General features: G+C 38.4%; 1 protein-coding gene across 3 annotated transcripts in view; it reads right to left on the bottom strand.

Annotated features, from left to right (window-relative positions):
• The window catches only part of LOC135485455 (uncharacterized), a 56362-nt gene that overhangs the window by 15371 nt on the left and 19114 nt on the right, over positions 1-21877 (bottom strand). For 2 of the 3 annotated variants that reach the window (XM_064767471.1, XM_064767472.1), the window contains exons 11-12: positions 14036-14146; positions 3-145 (exon numbers count right to left, since the gene is read on the bottom strand). In XM_064767471.1, the coding sequence (XP_064623541.1) occupies positions 3-145; positions 14036-14146 (254 nt within the window). The remainder of the gene's footprint in view (positions 1-2; positions 146-14035; positions 14147-21877) is intronic. The other variant, XM_064767473.1, reaches the window with a different exon arrangement.

The following is a 21877-nucleotide window of genomic DNA, read 5'->3' as shown; positions in this document are numbered from 1 at the left end:
ACCTGTTGGTCTGGTTCTGGTGAAGAGGGAGCAGCTATGACACCTTCAGTCGGGGGCAGTGGTCGCGATGAGGATAGATTTTTGGAGATTACTCCGGCACCAGGTGCGGCTACAATTTGACCCTGTATCTTCTCAGTAGGTTTATCTGCAAAGATGGAAGTAATGACAAATGATTAGCTTAACATGCAATAGGAACAATATAAACTTAATTATAAATCTCAAATTGAAATACCAGTAGTAAAACCTCACATTTTTCATAGGTCCGAAAAACGAATGCAACAAACCATCAACAGTAACTCCACAACATCATCAGTCAAAAATATAACCTCATCTGATGCTGATAAAGTGTCACTGTCATATTATCCTCATTATAATCATACAATAGAAAATATAAGAAAATACAGCACAGTATGAAAACTATTTTAGTGATTAGCCCCAGGGTTGTATAATAGACTGTCAATCAAAATGAACCACAGGCCCCGGGCTGGCGGGCAGGATCATTATAGCATGATGGTTTGGTTTGATATCCTTGGGATTAGGTATACATAAGCTGTAGTGCGATACATGGCTATGACAAAGGCAAGCTATGGGAGGATGTAAACAATATAAAGCCCTGCTGCTGTGCCTGGGAGGACGAGAATTTGGTCTAATGAGAGCAAAGTCACAACCAGAAGGCCGATATGAAATAACTTCTAGCTTCGTTGACATTGAGGAGGCATGTATTGGACAAATGAGGACTTGGGCTTCACCATCATTGCCCAAACAAATGGAAGACAGTCTTGTTTTTCCTTCTCCTTATAATGTTTCAATAATGTTTTTTTATACTGCTCTCAAATATTTTTCCGCTAAATTGTCAGTTACTCGAGTTCTCCCGGGTTTTTTCCCTCTCGGTAAGGTAGATTATTCGAAGCACTTTTTACACTCTCATTTTTTTATCAATAAGCTTATATGTACATAGAAATCATTTGATAACAACTCACTGTATGGTCCATTCAAATATAATATTGAAACTATCTATTGTTATCAAAAATAGGCTAAATTGTCAGTTACTGGAGAGTTCCCGGGATTTTTCCCTCTCGGTAAGGTAGACTATTCGAAGCACCTTTTACACTCTCATTTTTTTATCAATAAGCTTATGTACATAGAACTCATTTGATAACAACTCGCTGTATGGTCCATTCAAATAAAATATCGAAAACATCTATGTTATCAAAAATAGGCTAGACTTCACACAGACAAATTAGCATTTGAAAATATGGTGCATTATCATCGTGAGCCAGAGGACTGTACCTAGAAAATCAATTGTTGTTTTTGCTACAGCGAGATACCCAGAGGCTAAGATGAGATAATCATTGGTATCACTGCTAACATCAAAGAAAAGTCTGACTCGTTCGAAAGGTATCATATGGTAAATGTACAGTGATTTTAGTACATATATGAAGGGACAAATATTGTCTAAGGTTATTATGAATCCCAGCCTAATTCGGAAACCTTTCTCTGAATGCTAAGGAGCAACATTCAGTCATTTCTGTTGAAAGTACTGAGAGTTGCTCTGGCCAAGCAAACTGAACCCATGACCTTCCGATCACAATGGTCTTCAACTCTGCCACCCTGGTCGATGATTCTTCGATGTTCAAAATGGTGTCTTGCTTTGAATTTGTGACCTGCATAGCCCTAGGCCTATCACAGAGTAACAGTTTCAAATTTGACTGAACCAAACCAAACCAATATCATCAAATGCAACATAATCCCTCTCCTTAAAACTAGAGTCCCACTAGACAGAGAATCAATCCAAAAAAGAATCCAACACACAAACCTGAACAAACTCACTCTCGGTGAAAGCGAGATTTCACAATGAACTGAACATGGATTATCACACTTCTTGTATAGGCCGGCTTTTCCACCTGCTCCAGCTGTATAGAACAAATAAAATCCCCAAACTCAATTCTACGACTGAACGGCTGATCCCTGCCAATCGATATTTCAATCAGAACATAGGCCTACCGTGTTCCTCACTTTGGAAAATGGTGACATGCGTCGGTGTAATGTTGGCACGACACACACAAGTGTGGTTTGTGACGGTTTTCAGGTTTATGACAGTTTTGAGGTTTACAATTGAAACACCATGGAAGCTTGGTAAAACTCTGCACCTTTTGAAATCTCAGGGTTTTTTAACCCTTTTTGGCTCTCCCCACCATAAATTTCAGCATATGACGTATGTGTTTTATGCAGGAGGTTATGTGGGGGCAACTAGAAAATGATAGCAATTATGACAGGTTAAAGACTCATGATACAAATACAGTTATGCATAAATTGCTAACACCCATCCCCAGCCATCGGTGGATGTGTCAGGCATATATGATACGGCATTGTGCATTGAAAGGGTTGGGCTTGAACTGTCTCTGTCTCCTATCACTTATTATTAAAGAATTCTAAATCCAGCACAGCTATTGAAATTCTTGTCAGAATTGATGGGTAATTTTCCTCTTGCCTGAGAGGCGCACTTAGGGGCTGCTGATCATTGCTAAAGCCAGCTACTCGATCTACCCAGGTAGCCCATGATCCAATCTGGTTTGATGAAAGAAGCCTATTTATCAATTTGCAAAGGCCAAAAGGTGATGTAAGAAGTAAAGAGGCTGATTTTATATTCCGCCATGTGCCTTTATCACTATGAGCAGCAGAAACGTGCTTCTCAGAACAGATTGAAAATTTTAAATAGTGCAAAATTAGTACCAGTAAGATGGGGGCCTGAGGGTCACAAGAAGATAAGGAGAGACGTTTAATTTTATACCTGCCTATACCTTATCTCCATTTGTTTTAAAGTGCAAGTTGTCAGAATTTACTTGACCCGCCTCAAAATGGAACTTATTGCCAGTGATTCCTATGGTGCAGCTGGTACAAAATCTACTGAATTAAACTTGGGCAAAATGTTAGGAATTTGAGCTTGTGGTCCTTGGTAAAGCTGCTGGGGTACTAGACCAAAAATTCGGACCAACCTGAAGCACTTAAGCCAAGCACTCAAGCCGAGGGTTTTGTACATAATTTGAGGTCTACTCAAGTGGTCTTGATGAGGCAAGCAACAACCTCCAACTAGGTGTTATTTTTCTCTTCTAAAAGGATTCTTATTGAACAAACGATTGGGAAATCGAAGTGCCAAATATGAGTGTTCTGGTCATCTGAGAACTAAAATAAGAAGTATTTTATCAGAGGCTCCCTAAAAATCATGACCTGAACATTGTTTCCCTACCTTTTTAGTCAAGCATCCATATGTCTCTCAATCCATCACATGTGGCCAGCAAGAATGCCACGTGAAATATTAATAAAGCGATAATAATACACTAGGCCTATCACTTCAGTAACGAGGAGACAAAATTAGCGCAGAAAAGTTATTAATAGCCCAAAAATTGGATTTTATAATGTACGTCACCTGATTATCTATACGTTGTCAGTATCTAAAACAAATACGTGTAAATAGAATGCGAAGATTTGGCGCTAAATATAGTAAGTCACTGATTGTTCCTGGTAATCAAGGAGGTCGTTATTAGTCCTAACCAATTAATTACACTTCTGACCCATGAATGAAGTGCGAGATAATCTAGTTGATTTTCTATGAATAACATCATATTATATTATTCACAATGTACATGGTGGTTCAGAAAAAAGCTGACCTATCTGTATACTTGACTATGCTAATCTTGCAGGTCTCCCTCATATTTCTGCCTAGGGTGTGGTACCACTCATTTTTCACTGTAAAAAGCATCTTGAAAAAAACTTTCTTCAAACAACATCGAGGTGTGAAATTGGACAGAGAGAAATATCGGTCATCACAAGTTGGATTGGCCAAGTAGAAATGAAACATGAGGAAACAATTGACATTCTGAAAATCAAACATTGTACGATTTTTTAAAACATGGAAAAGATTGGACCGTTTGAAGAAAATAAGCTTTTCACAGTCCAGAAATCCAGGGAAAATTGCAAGATTCAAAGAAATTATGTCAAAATACAAATGGTCAGTTCTGTGACGCCGTGTACATAGTCAACGATCGAGTAGACCTGTTGATTAAGTGGTCAGACCTGTTTATTGGTCTCAGGAAAACAATGCTATAAAACACCAATGGTGGAATCAACAGTCACGAACCCATCAATGTTAATATCCTTGTGTGATTGTGTAGGACAAATAATTAGTTATAAGTGGTCTGGCTGTTGAGATACGAGTGGCTAGGTGAAATAATTAGTTATGAATGGTCTGGCTGTTGAGATACGAGTGGATAGGTGAAATAATTAGTTATGAATGGTCTGGCTGTTGAGATACGAGTGGATAGGTGAAATAATTAGTTATGAATGGTCTGGCTGTTGAGATAGAGTGGATAGGTGACGAAACATGTAGGTAGGTATTAGGAAACATGACAACCCACAGTGATTGACACTTTGACCTCAGAATAAGCGGTTGCACATCACATCCCATCTGACTATGAACTAATTCAATTAATTGATCAGTAATTGAAATCTGCTTGGCTCTGCCGTTGTCGAAAAGTAGCATTTTCAACTGTCTTGTGCATTAAATGCCCTTATCGTAAGTGCTGGTGGCAGTTTATTTCATACAGGCTGCAGCAGAAAATCTGGGGTTGCCATACCAGGATGGAGTTAACCCCCGAGGAAATCAATTCCAGAATCATCTCCCGCCCTCTCAATTTAATGACAATGACAACTGCCGTCCCATTGCATCTGCAAAGAACAGGCTAAAGTACCTTATCAATTGCAAGTCCACTTATTGTAGCTTTATAGCGGCAAATGGCTTAGCCCCAATCTATGGAGATAAAAACACTATTAATGCATCTCGTGTCCAAAAATCAATCATTTCGACTCGAAGATAATCTGGCGAGATCCGGGATGGATGCATTTTAACACTTTAGGTAGTGCTACAGTCAATGTTATTGCTTTAAGTAGTGCTGCAGGCAATGTCAATGCTTTAAGATTTGGCAAATCTAAGTGTCTTTAAACACAAACCAGTTACATGCAGTCGATCATGGCGTCACTACTTCATTGATTTCATTCTCGAGTGGAAGCAATTCAATTGCTGCCTGAGTAGATTGTGGTTGACATCTCTGAGAGATATTGAGAAGATTTGGAGCACGAAGGGACGAAGAGATAGAAAGGATAACACAATTCGATGTAGGATGGGTTTAAGGGTTGACCACATAGGCACCAGCATTTTGGCAAGAACTTGAAATCCTAAAGCAATTAGAACTTTTTCAATTTCAAGTTTGGGAGTCTCAAGTGTTCTTTGTTTTTCAGAGAACAGCCTGCAGGTTTTAAACAGGCATTCACTTCATTTTGAAGGAGTTCCAATTGCAACTGGATTTCAAGGTTTAGCCAATAATGGCAGTGCCTATTGCCACCCTTATTGCGTCCCAGGTTTCATGTGTCCCCATATCAAAGGGGTTCTACGTGTTCCAGGACACATACAGTACCTGAGCAACATTAATGTCCAAAAGATAACAACAATTAGATCACCACCATAAATAGACTTTCCTTTGATGAATATTCCACCATTTTGTCATAGATGGTAGTCTAGTTGCTGTTTCTCCCATTATTGCAATTCTTAGTAACCAACACGATAACCATTTGCATGGAAACCGATGTACGTCACTAGATATAAGTCAATATTTATGTTTTCTTTTGACTTCTTACCATTTATCCACCATATTTTATCACCATTAATCGGAAACACAGTGATAAAAATATAGAGTCAACGTCAGATAATACCTCAATCCGGGTTTAGAATCATACACTTTACTGCGCCACCTAGATGTCTTTTCCCCAAAAGTGAAATGGCAAGGGTGTCAAGCTGTGGTGTCAAGCAAATTGCAGACAGGGCATTTTTTCACAGCTCTCTATTACGCGTTTAAGTTTTAATGTGCATTCAGTTTGGTTTAGAATGCCAGTATGACCACAGCATAAGACTATTAGACTTCCCTGGTAAAGGTCAGTAAGTCGTTGAAAGGCATCCTCCAAAGTTCCCCCCTCCTCCTCAGGCAAAAGGGATCAAAGTCACAGAATCTAAAATAGGCCTTCTTATCTCATTACGCCAAACCCATTATCAAACCTACCAGCCACTGCAAGAATAACTGAATACTAGTATCAAAGGGAGAAAATGTATAAAATCATATTTAGATGCATCTTTCATCGGCTCTTCTGTCCTGATGATAATCCGTTATAAGTTGCACATAACCCTATTCACAAATGCCACACAAAAGAGTGTAACTATCAAACTACGCAATAGGTATATAAGTAAACTTCTGATTCTTTAACTATAAAATGGTCAACCAGAACAAAGAACAAAGAACAGAAGGATGATAATGATTCAGCGTATCCATCAGAACATGTTATGATAATCCATTATATATGAACTGCACATAAACGAAAGGCACAAACGACAGAGTATTCCCAGCTGATGCATAGGGTGAGTAAACTACTGTTCCTTTAACTATCAAATTATTGATAACAAGAAGGAACAGAAAACGACAATTTACCAATGCCCATTGATCATCAGAAGTTGTTATGATAATCCATTACGAATCACAGTAAACCGCTACAGGAAACCACATGTACCCCCAGCTGATCAATTCACGGCCTGCAGGAATGTGAATAAATCACCCATACACTACCTAGTTACAAACGCTCCAATGTTTTTTACGTGCGGCAGAAATCATTATAGCCATAAATCCAAACGAATCAGTGTATGGTCTGGCACGATCATAGTGCCACCGCCGCGACTACACTTGCCAGACTGGTACACGCAAATGAATGGATCATTACACTCAGGTGCTATGCTAAAATAAGCTATCTTTTCATCACACGTCACCTCTTGGCAAAATCGACCACAGAATGCCACTGCACCCCAGGGGGAAGGAGACTTATTCAGATCGGTAACTTTTCTTATGAATATATTACAGCATTAGTTCAGAAATGAACTTTGATAAAGAGAGCCATATTGTGGTACATTCATATTGGCACTAAGTATAGATTAGAGATATCAGATATCTTAAGAGGAATATGATACTATTAAACACAGGGATTTGAGGGGAAATGTGCTAATTAGGGCAAAAGTTCGGGGTTTTTTGAAAGAAGTGCTATCCTGAGACAAGGGGGACAAGACAACCTAGGCTAGACCTGACTTCTCCACTTCTTCCTGTCCCGATTGAAGCTTAGTACAACTTATGACGCTAACAGGACATTGTTTTGTAGGGATGATTGTTACCAAGTTACCTGTAGCCTTTTTTACTTTTTCCCGCTTCACAAAAAGACACTATCAGCTCACAAAACATTTGAAATTTTTTCATCTTTTCATAAAAATTCTGAAATTTTCAAAGTAAAAAAACATTTCGGACTGATGATGTTTCTTCATTATGAGCAGAAAAAAAAGTGAAAAAAAATAAATTTGGACTTACACTTTTTTTCATTTTTCATAAAAGTTCAAAATTCTGAAAATTTTCAAAGTAAAAAAATTGTTGGTACTGACGATGTTTCTTCATTTCGAGTAGAAAAAAACAAGTGAAAAAAATATTTGGACTTCATCCCCCTGGCAAAATAGGCCTATGTACGTCATCGGTATAAGCTTCATGCCAAATATAGATCCAATTCATACTTTATGTATATCACCATTGATAAACACAGCATAATCGTTTTCATTCGGAATACAAATCAGAAACGAAAATACTTTCTTATGCTAATGCTAAGCTTATGGACCGATGAGCAAATAGCAACTTTGTCAAAATATCGCGACTCACCTCCCGAGGGAGGATTATGTTTTCTAGCTCAACATGACCATGCAGGAGACCGAACGTATGAAAAGCAGTTATCAGGCACTCGAAACTGATGTTACAAAGTTTCCATATTGACACAGGTTATTTTGGTAAATTTACCAATGAGCGCACATTTTAGCTGTTACCTTGTGATGTCAAATCACAGTGGTATGAAACATAGTGGTTGGCTCAGGGAATTCGTACCGGTAGACCTAGATATGGCAAGTCCTTCACATGACAGCACCTCTTCTGATAGAATGTCTAACATCAAGTGGTTGATAAGTCATGTCAGCTGCTCCCACACAAATTAACAACCAACCACTTTCGCCGCAGAAAGCAAATTTTTAAATCGATTGTCGCCACTTTCAAAAATTCAACTCTGGTATTAATTTTCAAGCCATGCTTACTTTATCAGATGACGGCATACACAAACTGTCTTGCATTCAAACTAGTGGAAGTATATGTCACAGGACTAATCTAAAACTTTTTGGTCGTAAAACCTGAAGGCTTTTTTCTTCTTCAGTTTGATGTCAGATTATTTCTGTTTAGCACCCTTTGAAGAAATCCTTGCTAAGAGCTTCAGCATCCTACAGTCTAACTGGATGAAGGAGCAACTTTAACTTGGTACTCTTGGAGAAAAACAAAGTGCCTCGAAGCGGATTTGAACCAATGATCTGTTGGTCAGGAATCTGGCCATCTTCCGTAACACCAGCACTTTTCCTACCATTTACAAAACCATCCCAGAAATCAATCCACATGACTAGACAAATTGGTGAGTAAAGGAAAGGGAGATCAACAAGTATGCTTGACCACAACACTTTGATGTTACTATTTGGTCAGCCACTCAACAGAAGACACAGCTCAACATCGATCATGTTACAACGCCCACGCCTGTTTGACCACAGTTCTGGTTACAATCCAGCAGAGAGGGAAAAGCCCACCAGGAAACCCTTGGCTGGAGCAAATCAACAGTTTCCATGATCAGAGACCCCCGTGACAATCGACCAAAGCAAACCTCTCATCAGGAAACCAGCCATGTGGCCAAGTTTATTGATTTATAGCATAATGCCAACAATCTCAGCAAATTCAAGCGTCAGCTTCGACTGCCGCTCAGGAGATAAGAGTCACTTGATTTGCTGCATTAAGATTAATCAATTCGCAATCTAGGTGAAAGCGGGCGGCCAGATTGAAATGGCGTATGTTGTATTATAGGTGGCAGTTTAAGACTATTGACTGCGCGTTCTTCTCCGATGGGCGGTGATAACCTGTGAATAGCGCTGGAAACAAGACATCCATTCATCAGCCTTATGTTGACTCCTGTAAACAAGCAGCGAACACTGGTAATCACAATTAATTTATTATATGGGGTTTGGTTTACTGGAGCTAATAGTGCCTTGATTAACTGCTTTACAATTAATTAAGGTATTGAACTTCTGAAGGAAGGCAGAGATGGAAAGATTGATATGTTTTATTATAATTGATGGCTAATTCAACAGAAAACATAGAATCCACAAGGTCACGCAGACGGCAGAGTGAATCGGCCAAAGTAGTTCTTTAGGTGAATTGCATCTCCATTACCCATATTTACTGCCATACACATCAGCATTATCTAACATCCATAATATCATGGTATTCAAGGCAGACTGCTCCGTCAACACTTACAATTTCATACAGATTTTCCACTACTTGTCTATACCACTGCAGAATTCTATCATGTAGCAGACAAGAACTGAACAAGCGCTCTCAATCCCAGAGTCACCGGAGGCAATGGCTGCATCGGCGGTGACGTTGTGCCACTTGATTAGCCAGTGGAAGAAGAGTCAAGTGAAACCATGACGACATGTATGAGAGTGATGGAATCAAATGCCTTTATCTCTCAGTCAGTCATAGCAAATTGTACGGACTTGATGTATTGGTAATACCAAAGTTTGAAGGAATGCTGACACTGAAAAGCTAAAACAGTGAATCTGACATCTGCTATGTCAACACAGCAGTTTTCTTCATGAACACAATCAGCAAAGTCATTTTGTATACATTGCTCAGGACATATCAAACAGTATTTGACAGCAAAGAGGATACAAAGAAAAGACCCACAATGCAAGAAGCTCTACAGCAAAAGATATTTCATCAAATAGTACATAATCATACTGACATTCTTTAAAGCCATTTGGCAAACATGGGTTGAGACATCAAAGACCGCACATTCCAACCAAAAAATAATCTTGCTGAAAGCGATGGTATGCTATTCTAATTGAATATCTTTGAGAAAAATGTAAATGGAATTTTCGCAGATGAAAAGCACAGGGAGTTTCAATGTGTTGAATATGCACAGAAATTGAATCAGACATCATACGTCAAAACAGAAATTATTGGAAATGTGGGCAAAAGGATGATGATGAATTTAGTATAAGTACCCAACACTTTTATTAACTGCATGTCGCATGATATTGTATCACGCAACAACAGTTGAGTATAGTTGACCAGCAACTTGTGCTCTTCTTTCATTCTTTTTAAGCCAGCATTGAGCAACCTGTATTTATCAATGTTTATCACACACAACACTAAAGTGGAACTTCGACAATTCTATTCCACATTTGAATTGGTAATTCCTCACAGAGTTCACTTCAATGCCTTAGACGCTTGTCGATAATACGACCGCCACGGCAAGCTGACTCATGTTGACAGCCATGCCAGAATGGCAGTCATCAAAGGGAAAAATCCATAACCTGCTGACGTTGTTCATGAGAGTGATGTGCACCTCAAGTGAGAAATTCCAGGAGAGTACTTTTGTGAAACAAAATTTGTCAATAAATTCTGTGAATTAATTTGTGTAGGAGAACGCTTCCTCTCAACCAGGTCACATTAAGTGCAGGTTTTCAAAGATGACCCTTCTCCAAGTGGGCATGTACATGTCATTTAGTACTGGTAACACGGCATCATTAGAAGATTTATGCACACATCCAAAAACCTATTACATCAAATTTGAAGTAATAGGTTTGGACTTTTAAAGCAGGAGGAACATCTCGAGAATGCTGACCAAACGATGGTGCAACCACAAGAATGCCAACCTTGAGCCAATGCTGCAGCAAGCCAACTTCTTCACAAATATTCCATTTAAAAGACTGGCCTAATAGTGTTGACCAAAAGAGCATGTTCTAGTATCCTCATCACGTCTAATAAGTTCCATCTTGTGATGCCCACAGCTTACCCGATCCTTAATCAGCATCATCACTGCATAGGGTCAGAATCATCAAGGTTTTACCTTGGCTAAAATGGTCAGTGGGGCGAGTATCGTTATAATGCGTTTAAGTTGATGGAAACCACGAAGGAATTTCAGCCACGGCATCATCGACATTTTGACCACCAAAGAGGCAAATCTGCAGGAAAAACACATTTTCAAAGATTTCTGGGGGCAGTTGATTCCCCTGCAACCCTGCTAAATATGACCCTGTCCACAGGAATAGAGAAATTTTCCTTAGACTTTGAACACGTGTCACATTCTGAGGCAATTCAAATTTCGCTGCCATCTAATACCAGACATGAGGAAGCCAGTCAGCCAATGTCAGAGGGATTAGAGTGTGTAAGATGCTTTAAATTGATCAACCAATGTGCTTATCCACACACAAGTTGCTTGCCCAGAAGAAGAAGGCAGCTTTGACCTTTCAAGTTCTTTAAACTAGATTGATCATTTCAACTTCATTCCAATTTTTAGTAGGCGATAGACAACTTATTTTCATCAATCAAGTTTTGGCAACTTATGTTGTCAACATCATGTTGAGTAAGTAGTTATGTATGATGAGAAACTTTATAGCAGAAAGTACAGTTCTGTTTCAAATTCCTAAACTTCATGATCTATCAAGCCGCAACAAAACATTACCCCCCTCCCCCCCGCAACAATCCAGGTAACTTTGAGTCATGAAGCAAGGTCTGCAGTTTCACAATTAGTCGAAGCTTTCAACAGTATGGCAATCAGTAGTGACTCTCACGGCCAAATTTATATTGATTAGCCATAATAAGGGAGAACTAGCTGCCAAACAAGTCACTCGATCCACGCTAACTATTGTCAAGTAAGAATAACATACAATCAGTGATGTCTGATGGCCATGAATTATCAGAGACCTCCAAATCAGAACGGACTGATGAAACGAAGTGTAACACTATTTCTTTCAGTGCAACCACGGGAGTCAAGAAAAGTGGCACTTTTAGAATGCTTCTCCTACCACCATCTGTGCTGGACATGTGTAACTAAAATCTTTCATTCAGCCAATGCTATTCAAACACTTCATGGTCATGTTTACATGTGCTTTTTAATACTATGATATAAATTTCTGCTCTCAATCCTCACCGCCTTCTTTGATTCTGTGCTAAATCGCATCTTAATGTCCCACGATGCATCATCAGATGCTAACCAACCTGTTAGCTATGCCTAATGATCTATCAACAATGGTGTTGAAGACATCCGTGGGATACGGCCCTAATGATGAAAGATGATGGCTAATTCTTTCCGAATGTACATCAAACCATGCTACATGTACATCATTTTGCAAAGGAGCAATCTACTCTGTGATTATCTTCTGGAAGCGTGTCTGGATCAAACATTTGTAATGCTATATAGACCTGTTGTATTGGTAAGCCAAGTCTTTATCAGTGGATAGAGGGATTTGCATCCAAAGCCTCACAATTAGAGGCTGTAAAAAGGCCTTCCAAACACAACTTGATAACTTTCAAAATGAGCAAGTTGCAAGATGTCCCAGAGGTTTCCAAACACATCCCAATATATTGATCCTTAAACCCAATAAATTGATTGATTTTCTATAATCTTATTCGTTGAAGACGTGGAAAATGTGCAAACAGAATTGGATGAGACGTAAAATGTAATTTATTGCTTATATTGAACCAAATTCCCATTCGAATCAGTGAAAGAAAGCATGGAAGGTTTGGTAGTATGGGCTGACTTTAGTCTTGAAACGCACAAAATATGAGACCCAAATTTTATACAGTAACTTGCTAACCAAGCCTTAGATAGCAGTACTTGCACAAGTACTTCCTAGGGCACGGAGGAAAAAATCAAACAGCTTCATCGTGCATTAATTAATGAAGAGGTTGGCTTTGTAACCAGAATATACAAGTGTGTGGGGGAGTGTGGAACTCTTTCAAGTCTTATTAATAGAACAAGACAGTGGAAGAACTTCCCTGCTCAGGAAATACATGTAACATGGAAGGATGCTTATGGATGTGGGAGTAGGGAGGATCATCACAGCCAGCAAAGTACTTCTACAAAGAGCTAGGAAAATATATATTCTGAAAGAGATTGTCTAAAATTGAAATAGAAAAACAATTTGAAAATCTTTTGAAGAGTTTGAACCCTTTGAAGTCATTTGTAGAATATTGTTTGACAATATGTCAGTGTACTGTATCCATGTCAGGTTGACCATGTCTAATCAGCATTCCCAGATCCAGCATCTAACAAATTTGGCAATAGATGGCATGTACACAAACCGTGTCACAGACTTAAAAATACCCACAAAAATTTACCGATTTTCAGAACCATTGTTTTAGAGAGAAATGTAATTTAAACATACGAGATGGATTTACATGTACAACAGCAACACTTCATATCCAACACATTAAACAAACATTCATAGAGTATAGCACATATCAAACACCTACATTTACGCTGATGAATGATGCACTACATATGCACAAGGACAACAGTGACACTATCATATGAAACGTTTATAGAAAGTAAACTGTACGACAAAAATATTTGGTATATACTACTAGCTTTGAAATGGTCATTTGCCAAAAACTAGATTATGTAGGTTGTGACATTGTCTCCATGTCAGCCTTACTTATTATGGTCTATTTCGCCAAGTGTCCTTTAGTGTACAACCTGTCTGAATGGCACTTAGGCGTGAGGGCTTGATTAATTCTGGAATCTGGATGTGATGCCACAAACACTTGATACTATTGGACTTCCTGGGCAGCATTCAAGTTCACAACATACATGGAGACAACAAAGCTACATATCTTTCCCCACACTCCAAAAGCAATTGCGACATACACACTATGCGTTGTCAAACAATGTTTTGCCCCAAAAGCATTCAAGCCAACAACAGCCACAGAGACAACATTCAGACAGAGACAGTGGCCAGTTTTGGCTAAGGTTTCGCCAGAGAGGGAATAAGATTTATCAGGCAGGACATTCAGAGAGTACTAAGATCATCTACCTCCGGCTGAGTCATTCATATATCTCGCTTCATCAGAATCGCGCCCTTGGCAGCAATTCAAACACTTCCACCAATGACGAATACGAACGTCCCGACAACTATTAGCCGTGTCTGAAATTGAATATCGGTTCGACCAATGAGAAACGGAATTTGAAAGTTAGCTGCAGGGGTTTATGACGGATTATTTCCTAAAACGTGATGCAGGGAATTTATTTAGCAAAAATTAATTGGGTTTAAAAGAAATGTTGTACTTAGCCTGTGGTTGCATGAAGAAAGCAGATTTTTTAAATTGCAAGAAAAAAGAAACAAACATCTGAAAGTTTTAGAAGTATAATACAGTCAATGCACAGTTTGAAATAACCAAAAGAACTTCAATAAAACAAATGTAATCAACTCCACAAAGGTGTTATACAGTACCTAGTATTTTGTGAAACTGCATGATCATGATATCATAATTCAAGAATTGGCATGATATGATAAACAAATACTCAAAATTCTTTAAAGAGTTCCTGCCTTGGTTTAGAATTTTTTGTTGTTTAATCACTTTTAAAACTCTGAAACAATAACTCTTTGCCTGCCGAACACTTTCTGAAACTGCTACAAATTCCCATCACTTTTTCTGAGAAGGCATTTTAGAAAGAAGCAGTATTTCACAAAACCACTTGTTACAATGAATTTTATGTACATTTTTAAATCAAAGATGTAGTGACTTATAACAGGTATGTTGCATTTTTGTCTAGCAATTAGCCAAAAACTGTCAATCTCTCTAGCCATAAAACACACATCAAAAGCAGAAAATGACACATTATATAAGGACCTTTTTGCTATTTAACACAAAATCACACAAAAATCAACTGCTGCCTTTTTCAGTCAAGACACATTCTATGCTGACCTCAGACAAGCCGGACTGGGCCAACTACGCACAGGGAGACAACTCCATTGCCTACGGCAACGTGCCCATGACAAGGCCAACTGGCCAAGACTCAAGTGAAGGACTGATTGTAGCCGCAGGATGACTACTACAGCCACAGCAAACAGTTATTATTATCATTGCATTCTATAATCTGGATTCTGTAGCCATTTTAGAACTATGTCCTGAAAAGTATCAATTTTCACCTGAAAGATACCAACACTCACTCACGTGATCCAAGAAAAGTTACCTGTGAATTCTTTTGATTTTAAAACAACACTTATGAACACCAAGACCATCACAAACAGCTCACAATAGTCAATCCTAAATGTAGGTAGGGGAACTTGGGAACAGATGGAAGGAATCACAAAGAACACTTCATATATATTTGGTAAAGGACCGCTTAAACCTCTGAAGTGTCAATTTAAGACATGGTAGAGGAGAGTGATAGAAAGAACAGACGGTTCTCAAATGCATAAAACAACAGGATGCAATGTTATTGGTCACTTATAGTGTATAACATCTCTGTTAAGGACACCCTTAGGACTGACAATGCTGTCCATAAGACACGAGAGAAGGAGGTGTCCTGAAGAGGAGGGGAAAGGGAAGCAAAGATGTAGATGAGCAAAGATCACTATCTATCAAAAGACGGCATTGTATTCTCAATGAATACCATTACTTGCCATGCTTAAATAGTAATTGGTATGCTGCCCATTTTATTTTCACCCAGTTGCCAAGATTGTCACACGTCGCGTTCATCTCAGCTTATAAATTTCCGGCAATCTACGTGCTTGAAATGTTTTCTTACAAGAGTGCAAAATGTGGTAATGCAAAAATGTTTCCAGCGCAACAAGCGATTAGGTGGGTGAACTGATGGACAGAAATTCGTTTTTCCGGTTACTGAATTGTTAGAAAAACTTTTGAACATCAAGAGGTAAACTTCTCTCCGTATATTGATAATCAATTATTATTTATTATTTGGCAAGTGGTATGATAGACTGAACATACTTAAAACATTCTGTCCCATTTCAAAAAGTATCTGTTAGCGGAGTGCCAAAACTGAGGTTCAATATTGCATGTCTGATATTGTTATCAGCAGAACCATTCCAATTTTTATCTGTAACTGTCATGCAATGTTGGTGATGGCTCACCTGATTTTTCAAAACATGATATACTTTCACGCCTAACCTAATTGATCATAGCATGATACCATGACATAGCTCTTGCTTTTTTCCTTTAAGACTCTGCTAAACTTTTGGTAAATGGATGAGAGAAACAATTGCTCGTGAAATCGTCAAGTTATTTTGAGCTTCTGAACGATATCATGATTTCAGTCTAAAAAAGAAACAATCTAGGATAAACTGGTCTCAGTAATTGTGTATTTCATGTGAAATCAAAGAGACGTTAGCATGGTCTGAACCCATATTAGTATCACGGCATTTGTACGATTCAAAGAAGAAGTTACATTATCTCGTGATATCTCTTGCCACGCTAACCTTTTCATCCTCACGTATGATAATGCCAGCACTCAAATCCCAACAGTCTCCTCATGGTCTTGAAAATGTCAGGCTCACTTTTAACATCATGTGAGACAACATCGTGTCATGTCATACTTTGATGTTAAGAGCAGAAACCAAAGTTTCAGCAACATGTGTAGGAGGCAAAATATTTAATCTCAAGCTTATTTACCTTGAAACATGTTGAAGTGGTCAGGCCTTTTTTGACAAATTATTGCTAGATGATCGGGCAATACGCACTATGCATTACAAAATGCTTGCGACATTCGATGTTACATGTACATCAGTGACCTGTGGTAAAGTGTAAACAACTGAAGACACTGTAAGCTAGCGCTATGGCTAGTCTATCTGGTTCGGTCCTGATAGACCTGGAACCATTTCTCACATTTATATTCCCCTACCACCTCGTCCCACAATTATAGTACCCTGTGGTTTCACCTCAATACTAAAGACATCATCATGGCACATGATCATGGCAAAATAATGTAGCTCTAACTTCAGTAGTTGTATAATAACAGCAACCATTTCTGAGATCACATTAATTTGTCATGACACCGCGAGCAGTGTCTGGTCTTGATTTTTTTCTGCTAGGCATCTTGAATGGAAATCTTTTGAACTGACATATCAAACTGTTCCAAAACTTTCAATGATCTAACAAAAATTGATTAATGGAGAATATTGCCGATAGTGCCACAAACACCCTTTAGTGTTTCTGTGCCTGCCTACTGTTGAGCTTTTGAACACACATCATCAGATATTAAACTTCAGGGAGCGGCACAGAGAAAGTATGAGCTAAGATGAAAGCGACAATTAGCTTTAATGTTTCAATCGCACTCAATATGCATAGTGTACGTACACAGAATACTGAGATGAACGGGAGGATCCGGGATTGGTACTCAGCTGACGCACTTGAGGTTAATAGATCTTCATGAACCAACAGCGCCATGAACACCCTTTGGTGTCTTTGGCACAGCTCTGAACACACGGCATTAGATATCAAAGTTCAGAGAGCACGCACCACACAGACGTATTAGCTGAGATGAAAGCAACAAAGGGCTTTATGTGCTGATATCACATCACGAATACTGAACATAGAATTGAGTTGAGAAGCTGGTGGAGACTGGTACTCAACTGACATCTTGCGACAAGAGGCTCTCGGGACAAGTACTCAGCTGACATACTTCAGATAACGAGAGGCTCATGGGACTGGTATTCCCCTGTCATCTTAAGATAACAAGAGGCTCATGCAACTGGTACTCAGCTCACATAATTGAGTGAAACAAGAGGCCCCTTGGACTGATACTCAGCTGATATAGCGGAGAGAAGAAGAGGTTCATGGATCTGATATTCAACTGCCACCTTGAAGTAATCAGAGGCTAATGAAAGTGGCTCTCAGCTGATATCCTTGAGGTCTTAGACAGTGAAGAGGCCAGGAGGCACGTGGGGATTGGCAGTTAAGGGCTGTGGGGCAGGGGGAAGGTAACATTATGCCCGTAGGGCTGTACTCAGCTGACATATTTGAAGTCTCGAATGTTTGTTGTAGAAGAAGAGGTATTTGAGGTGCGAAATTCAAATGAAAATATTATTATAAAATATAGATTATTTCTAAAAGTGTGAGGTTCAAACAAACAAGCATAGTGTGTGAATTAATGGAGCCATCGGTGCTTCAATGCATGGAATCAAAAAGACGCTTGTTCATAAATATATTTTATTTAACACCACAGGCAAAATATCATCCACCCATGTTAAACACTCAAAAAATATAAAGCATCTGTCACAAACAAGCCAAAAATGGTTAAGTACAACTTGAAATTTTATAGAGCAACATGGTAACATAAGCCATTATATTTGCTAAGAATGTACAACATAACATGTACATTGCTCACAAGATTGTCATATCATTCTCGGTAAGTCACTGCACTGATATTGCATTAGGAAACCAATTACTTGGATGTATTTGCTTGAGGGCACTATTGTGCTTCTTAGAAGATATGCGCAAGGAATTACATCTTAGGATTACGTTTGTGTTTTGCAAGCCCAAGATTGTCTCCGTTGCCTGCCCACGTACTGGCTATATTCCTCTGAGAGATTCAAATTTCAAGTTTCATTGAGAGTTGCAATTAAACCGCTCTACAAGTACATGTGTAATATTTACAAAGGAGATGAACAATTGAAAGACAAGTAATTACTGAGACCAAAACTTAGAAACATACAAACCAATGAATTTCTCTTACAATCGCAAGAAAGCTGAAAATCCATCACACCCTTGGTGTGAAATCGCTTGAAGCCCAAAAGACATGCAATCCAAATCAACCCAGACATTTATCTACAAGGCGAAATGAAAATGGTGATATGAGAAAATATATCAAGAGGTATCGTTGTCACCACCCAACCAATGAATTTCCTTTCCAACTGAAAGACAGTTGAAAACCACTGCTTGGTGTAAATTGGTTGAGAGCCAAACAACCTCCTGTTAAAATGAAGTTAGACATTTATTTAACAATGATTTAAAGTCTAATACAGGCAAGTGGATTGGAGGCATAGGGATAGAACTGACATGAAAGTAATAGGGTCAATTTGAAAGTTAGGAGTTGCCAGCGTGTCCCGAAAAGTGGATATCGCTCTTTGGGTTAAATGATGTGGTCTAAAATAGCAAGATGCGATCACCCACCTGACATTCTTAGAAATAAATTCGACCAACACAACGCACTCCTTAAAGGTGACGTGAGGGAATGCTGATGAGCTGAAGGGTGTTTCCACAGTCTAAAGATGAAATTTTGAAATGCGGTTTATGTGAAGCTGCATTCAGACTTGAAAGACGATTAGAATCGTATCCAATATTCTCCAATAACTGCAGACAAAACAGCTCCTACGCATCACAGACCTTAACAGTTCGTCCCGTCTCATGCGACAACCTACTGTATTCAGTCACTTTTTCTTTCCCGACAGGCGCCTACAGATGCAATCTCACCCACTGAACTGCTTAGAGAGTATCCCCTTCAAGAAACAACCAGAGAAAACAGTTTCCGCAACCCACTCGACTGCCGGTTATGATGAGAAAATTTTCACAACAACCTGAGGAGGAATGACAAGATAACTCTTCCAAAATATGTGTGGGAGTGATTTTTGTTTCAGGATAATAGTTCCAGGTAAAAGGACATTATACCATGCTTTTTGAACATTCTTTTCTTGTGGTCATTCTAGGAAGGCACCCGCCAATGATGTAATGTCACGGAAATGACAGGAATTTCCTAAGTCATTAGTTTCTGGTGCTAAATAAATGACAAAACTGTTAACCAATATCAGCCTAAATGAAGACAAGTTCACTACTAGATGTACTTGTCTTACTTCTGGCATAAGTCATCCAACATTGTCTTCTTCATCACTAAAAATGCACAATAACTGCTTAGTTCAGCTTGACTTACAACCTTTCTATCTCAGACAATATTAAACCAACATTCACATCCCGGAAGCGAGATTCATGGCTATAAGACTGTAAATCGAACCACATTGTGTGTACAAATCATATAGTAAACTGAGTTCTTGTAACGTGATGTAGTTTTCACTTAGATCTTGAGCCAATAAAGAGACTGTAATACAAATATGACAAAGTCTGCAATGAATCATCATTGTAGTCTTATTTCGTTTTCTTTCATGTTAAATTGATGTTTTTATCTGACGGGGTGAGAGTATGAAGTTAGCACTATGTAGAGATTATTGGAACATCAATGACTTATTGCGTTGTTGTCAATGTACGCAAATCAATGACGATATCCAAACTGCCATTGGCTATTGTTGATTTGGCAAAGGAGGTAGGTCATGTAGCTTTGGTCATCGCCCAAGAAAAGTTGGAAATCTAGAAGCTCTGAGATGTGATAACAGACCCATATAAAAAACCCACTGGTATCCCTTACGAAAAGGAATCCCAAATCACCATGGTGAAATCATGATTGACATGGTGAATTGAGATTTACCATGGTGAAATATGAATTCACCATGGTGAAGCTGACTTCACCATGGTACACCTTTTCTTTGGTCCAAAGAATTTTGGGATTGACATTGTTTCTTGATTTTGAGAAAAAAAAAACAAGAAAAAAAAATATTTGGACAAAGAAATTTTTTCATCTTTTCATTTCTGAAAATTTTCAAACTCAAAAAATGTTTGGGACTGATGATGTTTCTTCATTTTGAGCAGAAAAAAAACAAGTGAAAAAAATATTCGGACTTAGAAATTTTTTCATCTTTTCATAAAAGTTCCTCCAAATTCTGAAAATTTTCAACGTACAACAATTATTACAATACAACAACAATGCTTAGCTCAACTGTGACAGGCTAAGTTTTCCGGGAATTTTTAAACTGACAAAGTTTAGAGAAAATGTTGCTACTGTCTTGGTAGTGCAAGAGCTCCTTTTCACTGTCAACTGATGCCAGAGACCCCATATGGATCACAGGTGTATCCGGGGGTCATGACATCAAGTTTCAGGTTGGCCTTGTGGTGTCTATCAATTATTGAAGCAGTCTTAGATTGCGGAAACTAGAATATTTTAGGAAAAACCTGGAAAACGTAGTCCTCTAAGGTAAGCAATTAAAGCCGGACTGTCTTGGATCCTTTTCTGCAGCTTTTGAATCACAGAACCGATCAATGCAAAAAAGGTTTTCCTGTCAATAATTTCAAAGTGTTGGCAAATGCTTCAAAGGATTCAGTACAGTTTGGCTTTAATCATTGGAAAGTACACTGTACATGAAGTTATACATAAGCCATGCAGTTACAGCAGTTTGTCAACAGAAACGGTGACAATAGTTAACAGGATGGGGATGGTTTATAAAGAATGTTACATCATTTCGAATCACTTGCTTGTCAATTTTAATTTCTTTGTTTTGTTGTCATTTTTAAACACAAGACAAAATACATTTCCTAATCTAACTACACTTATCCTTAAAGGGAAAAACAATACAATGACACTGTAAAGTTTAAACACAAATATTCAAACCAACTGGTGAAAGGTTTAAACATTTTGCTTTTTTTAGAACAAGTAATTTCTTTAAAAACTTGTGCTAGAAAGGGCATTATTCAAAATTAACAGCCACTCTACACACAACATTTGCATATTTCATGAATAACTGAGTTTTGCAAAAAAGAAAATGACCAAAACATTTTACAAATTTTCACAAGTCTCAATAATAAAAAGGCACAAATATTTGGCTGGTTACAGTATTGGTATTGACTTTTCGCTCAATTCCTTAAGCCAATACTATCCCTGTGCTATGTTTATTGATTCGATGATCGCATTGGCACATCCCATAATGAGGATGGTCGTTTCTTACTGTCTGAATCTCCTGTCTGATCCGATAATGTCACATCTTAGACATTTATCTTTTGTACGAGGTGATATGAATAAATTTTCTCAGACAGGA

This window comes from Lineus longissimus, chromosome 3, assembly GCF_910592395.1.
Source record: "Lineus longissimus chromosome 3, tnLinLong1.2, whole genome shotgun sequence".
Lineage (NCBI taxonomy): Eukaryota > Metazoa > Nemertea > Pilidiophora > Heteronemertea > Lineidae > Lineus > Lineus longissimus.
Note: the sequence above shows the minus strand (reverse complement) of the source record. Positions and strands in the feature narration are given on the sequence as shown.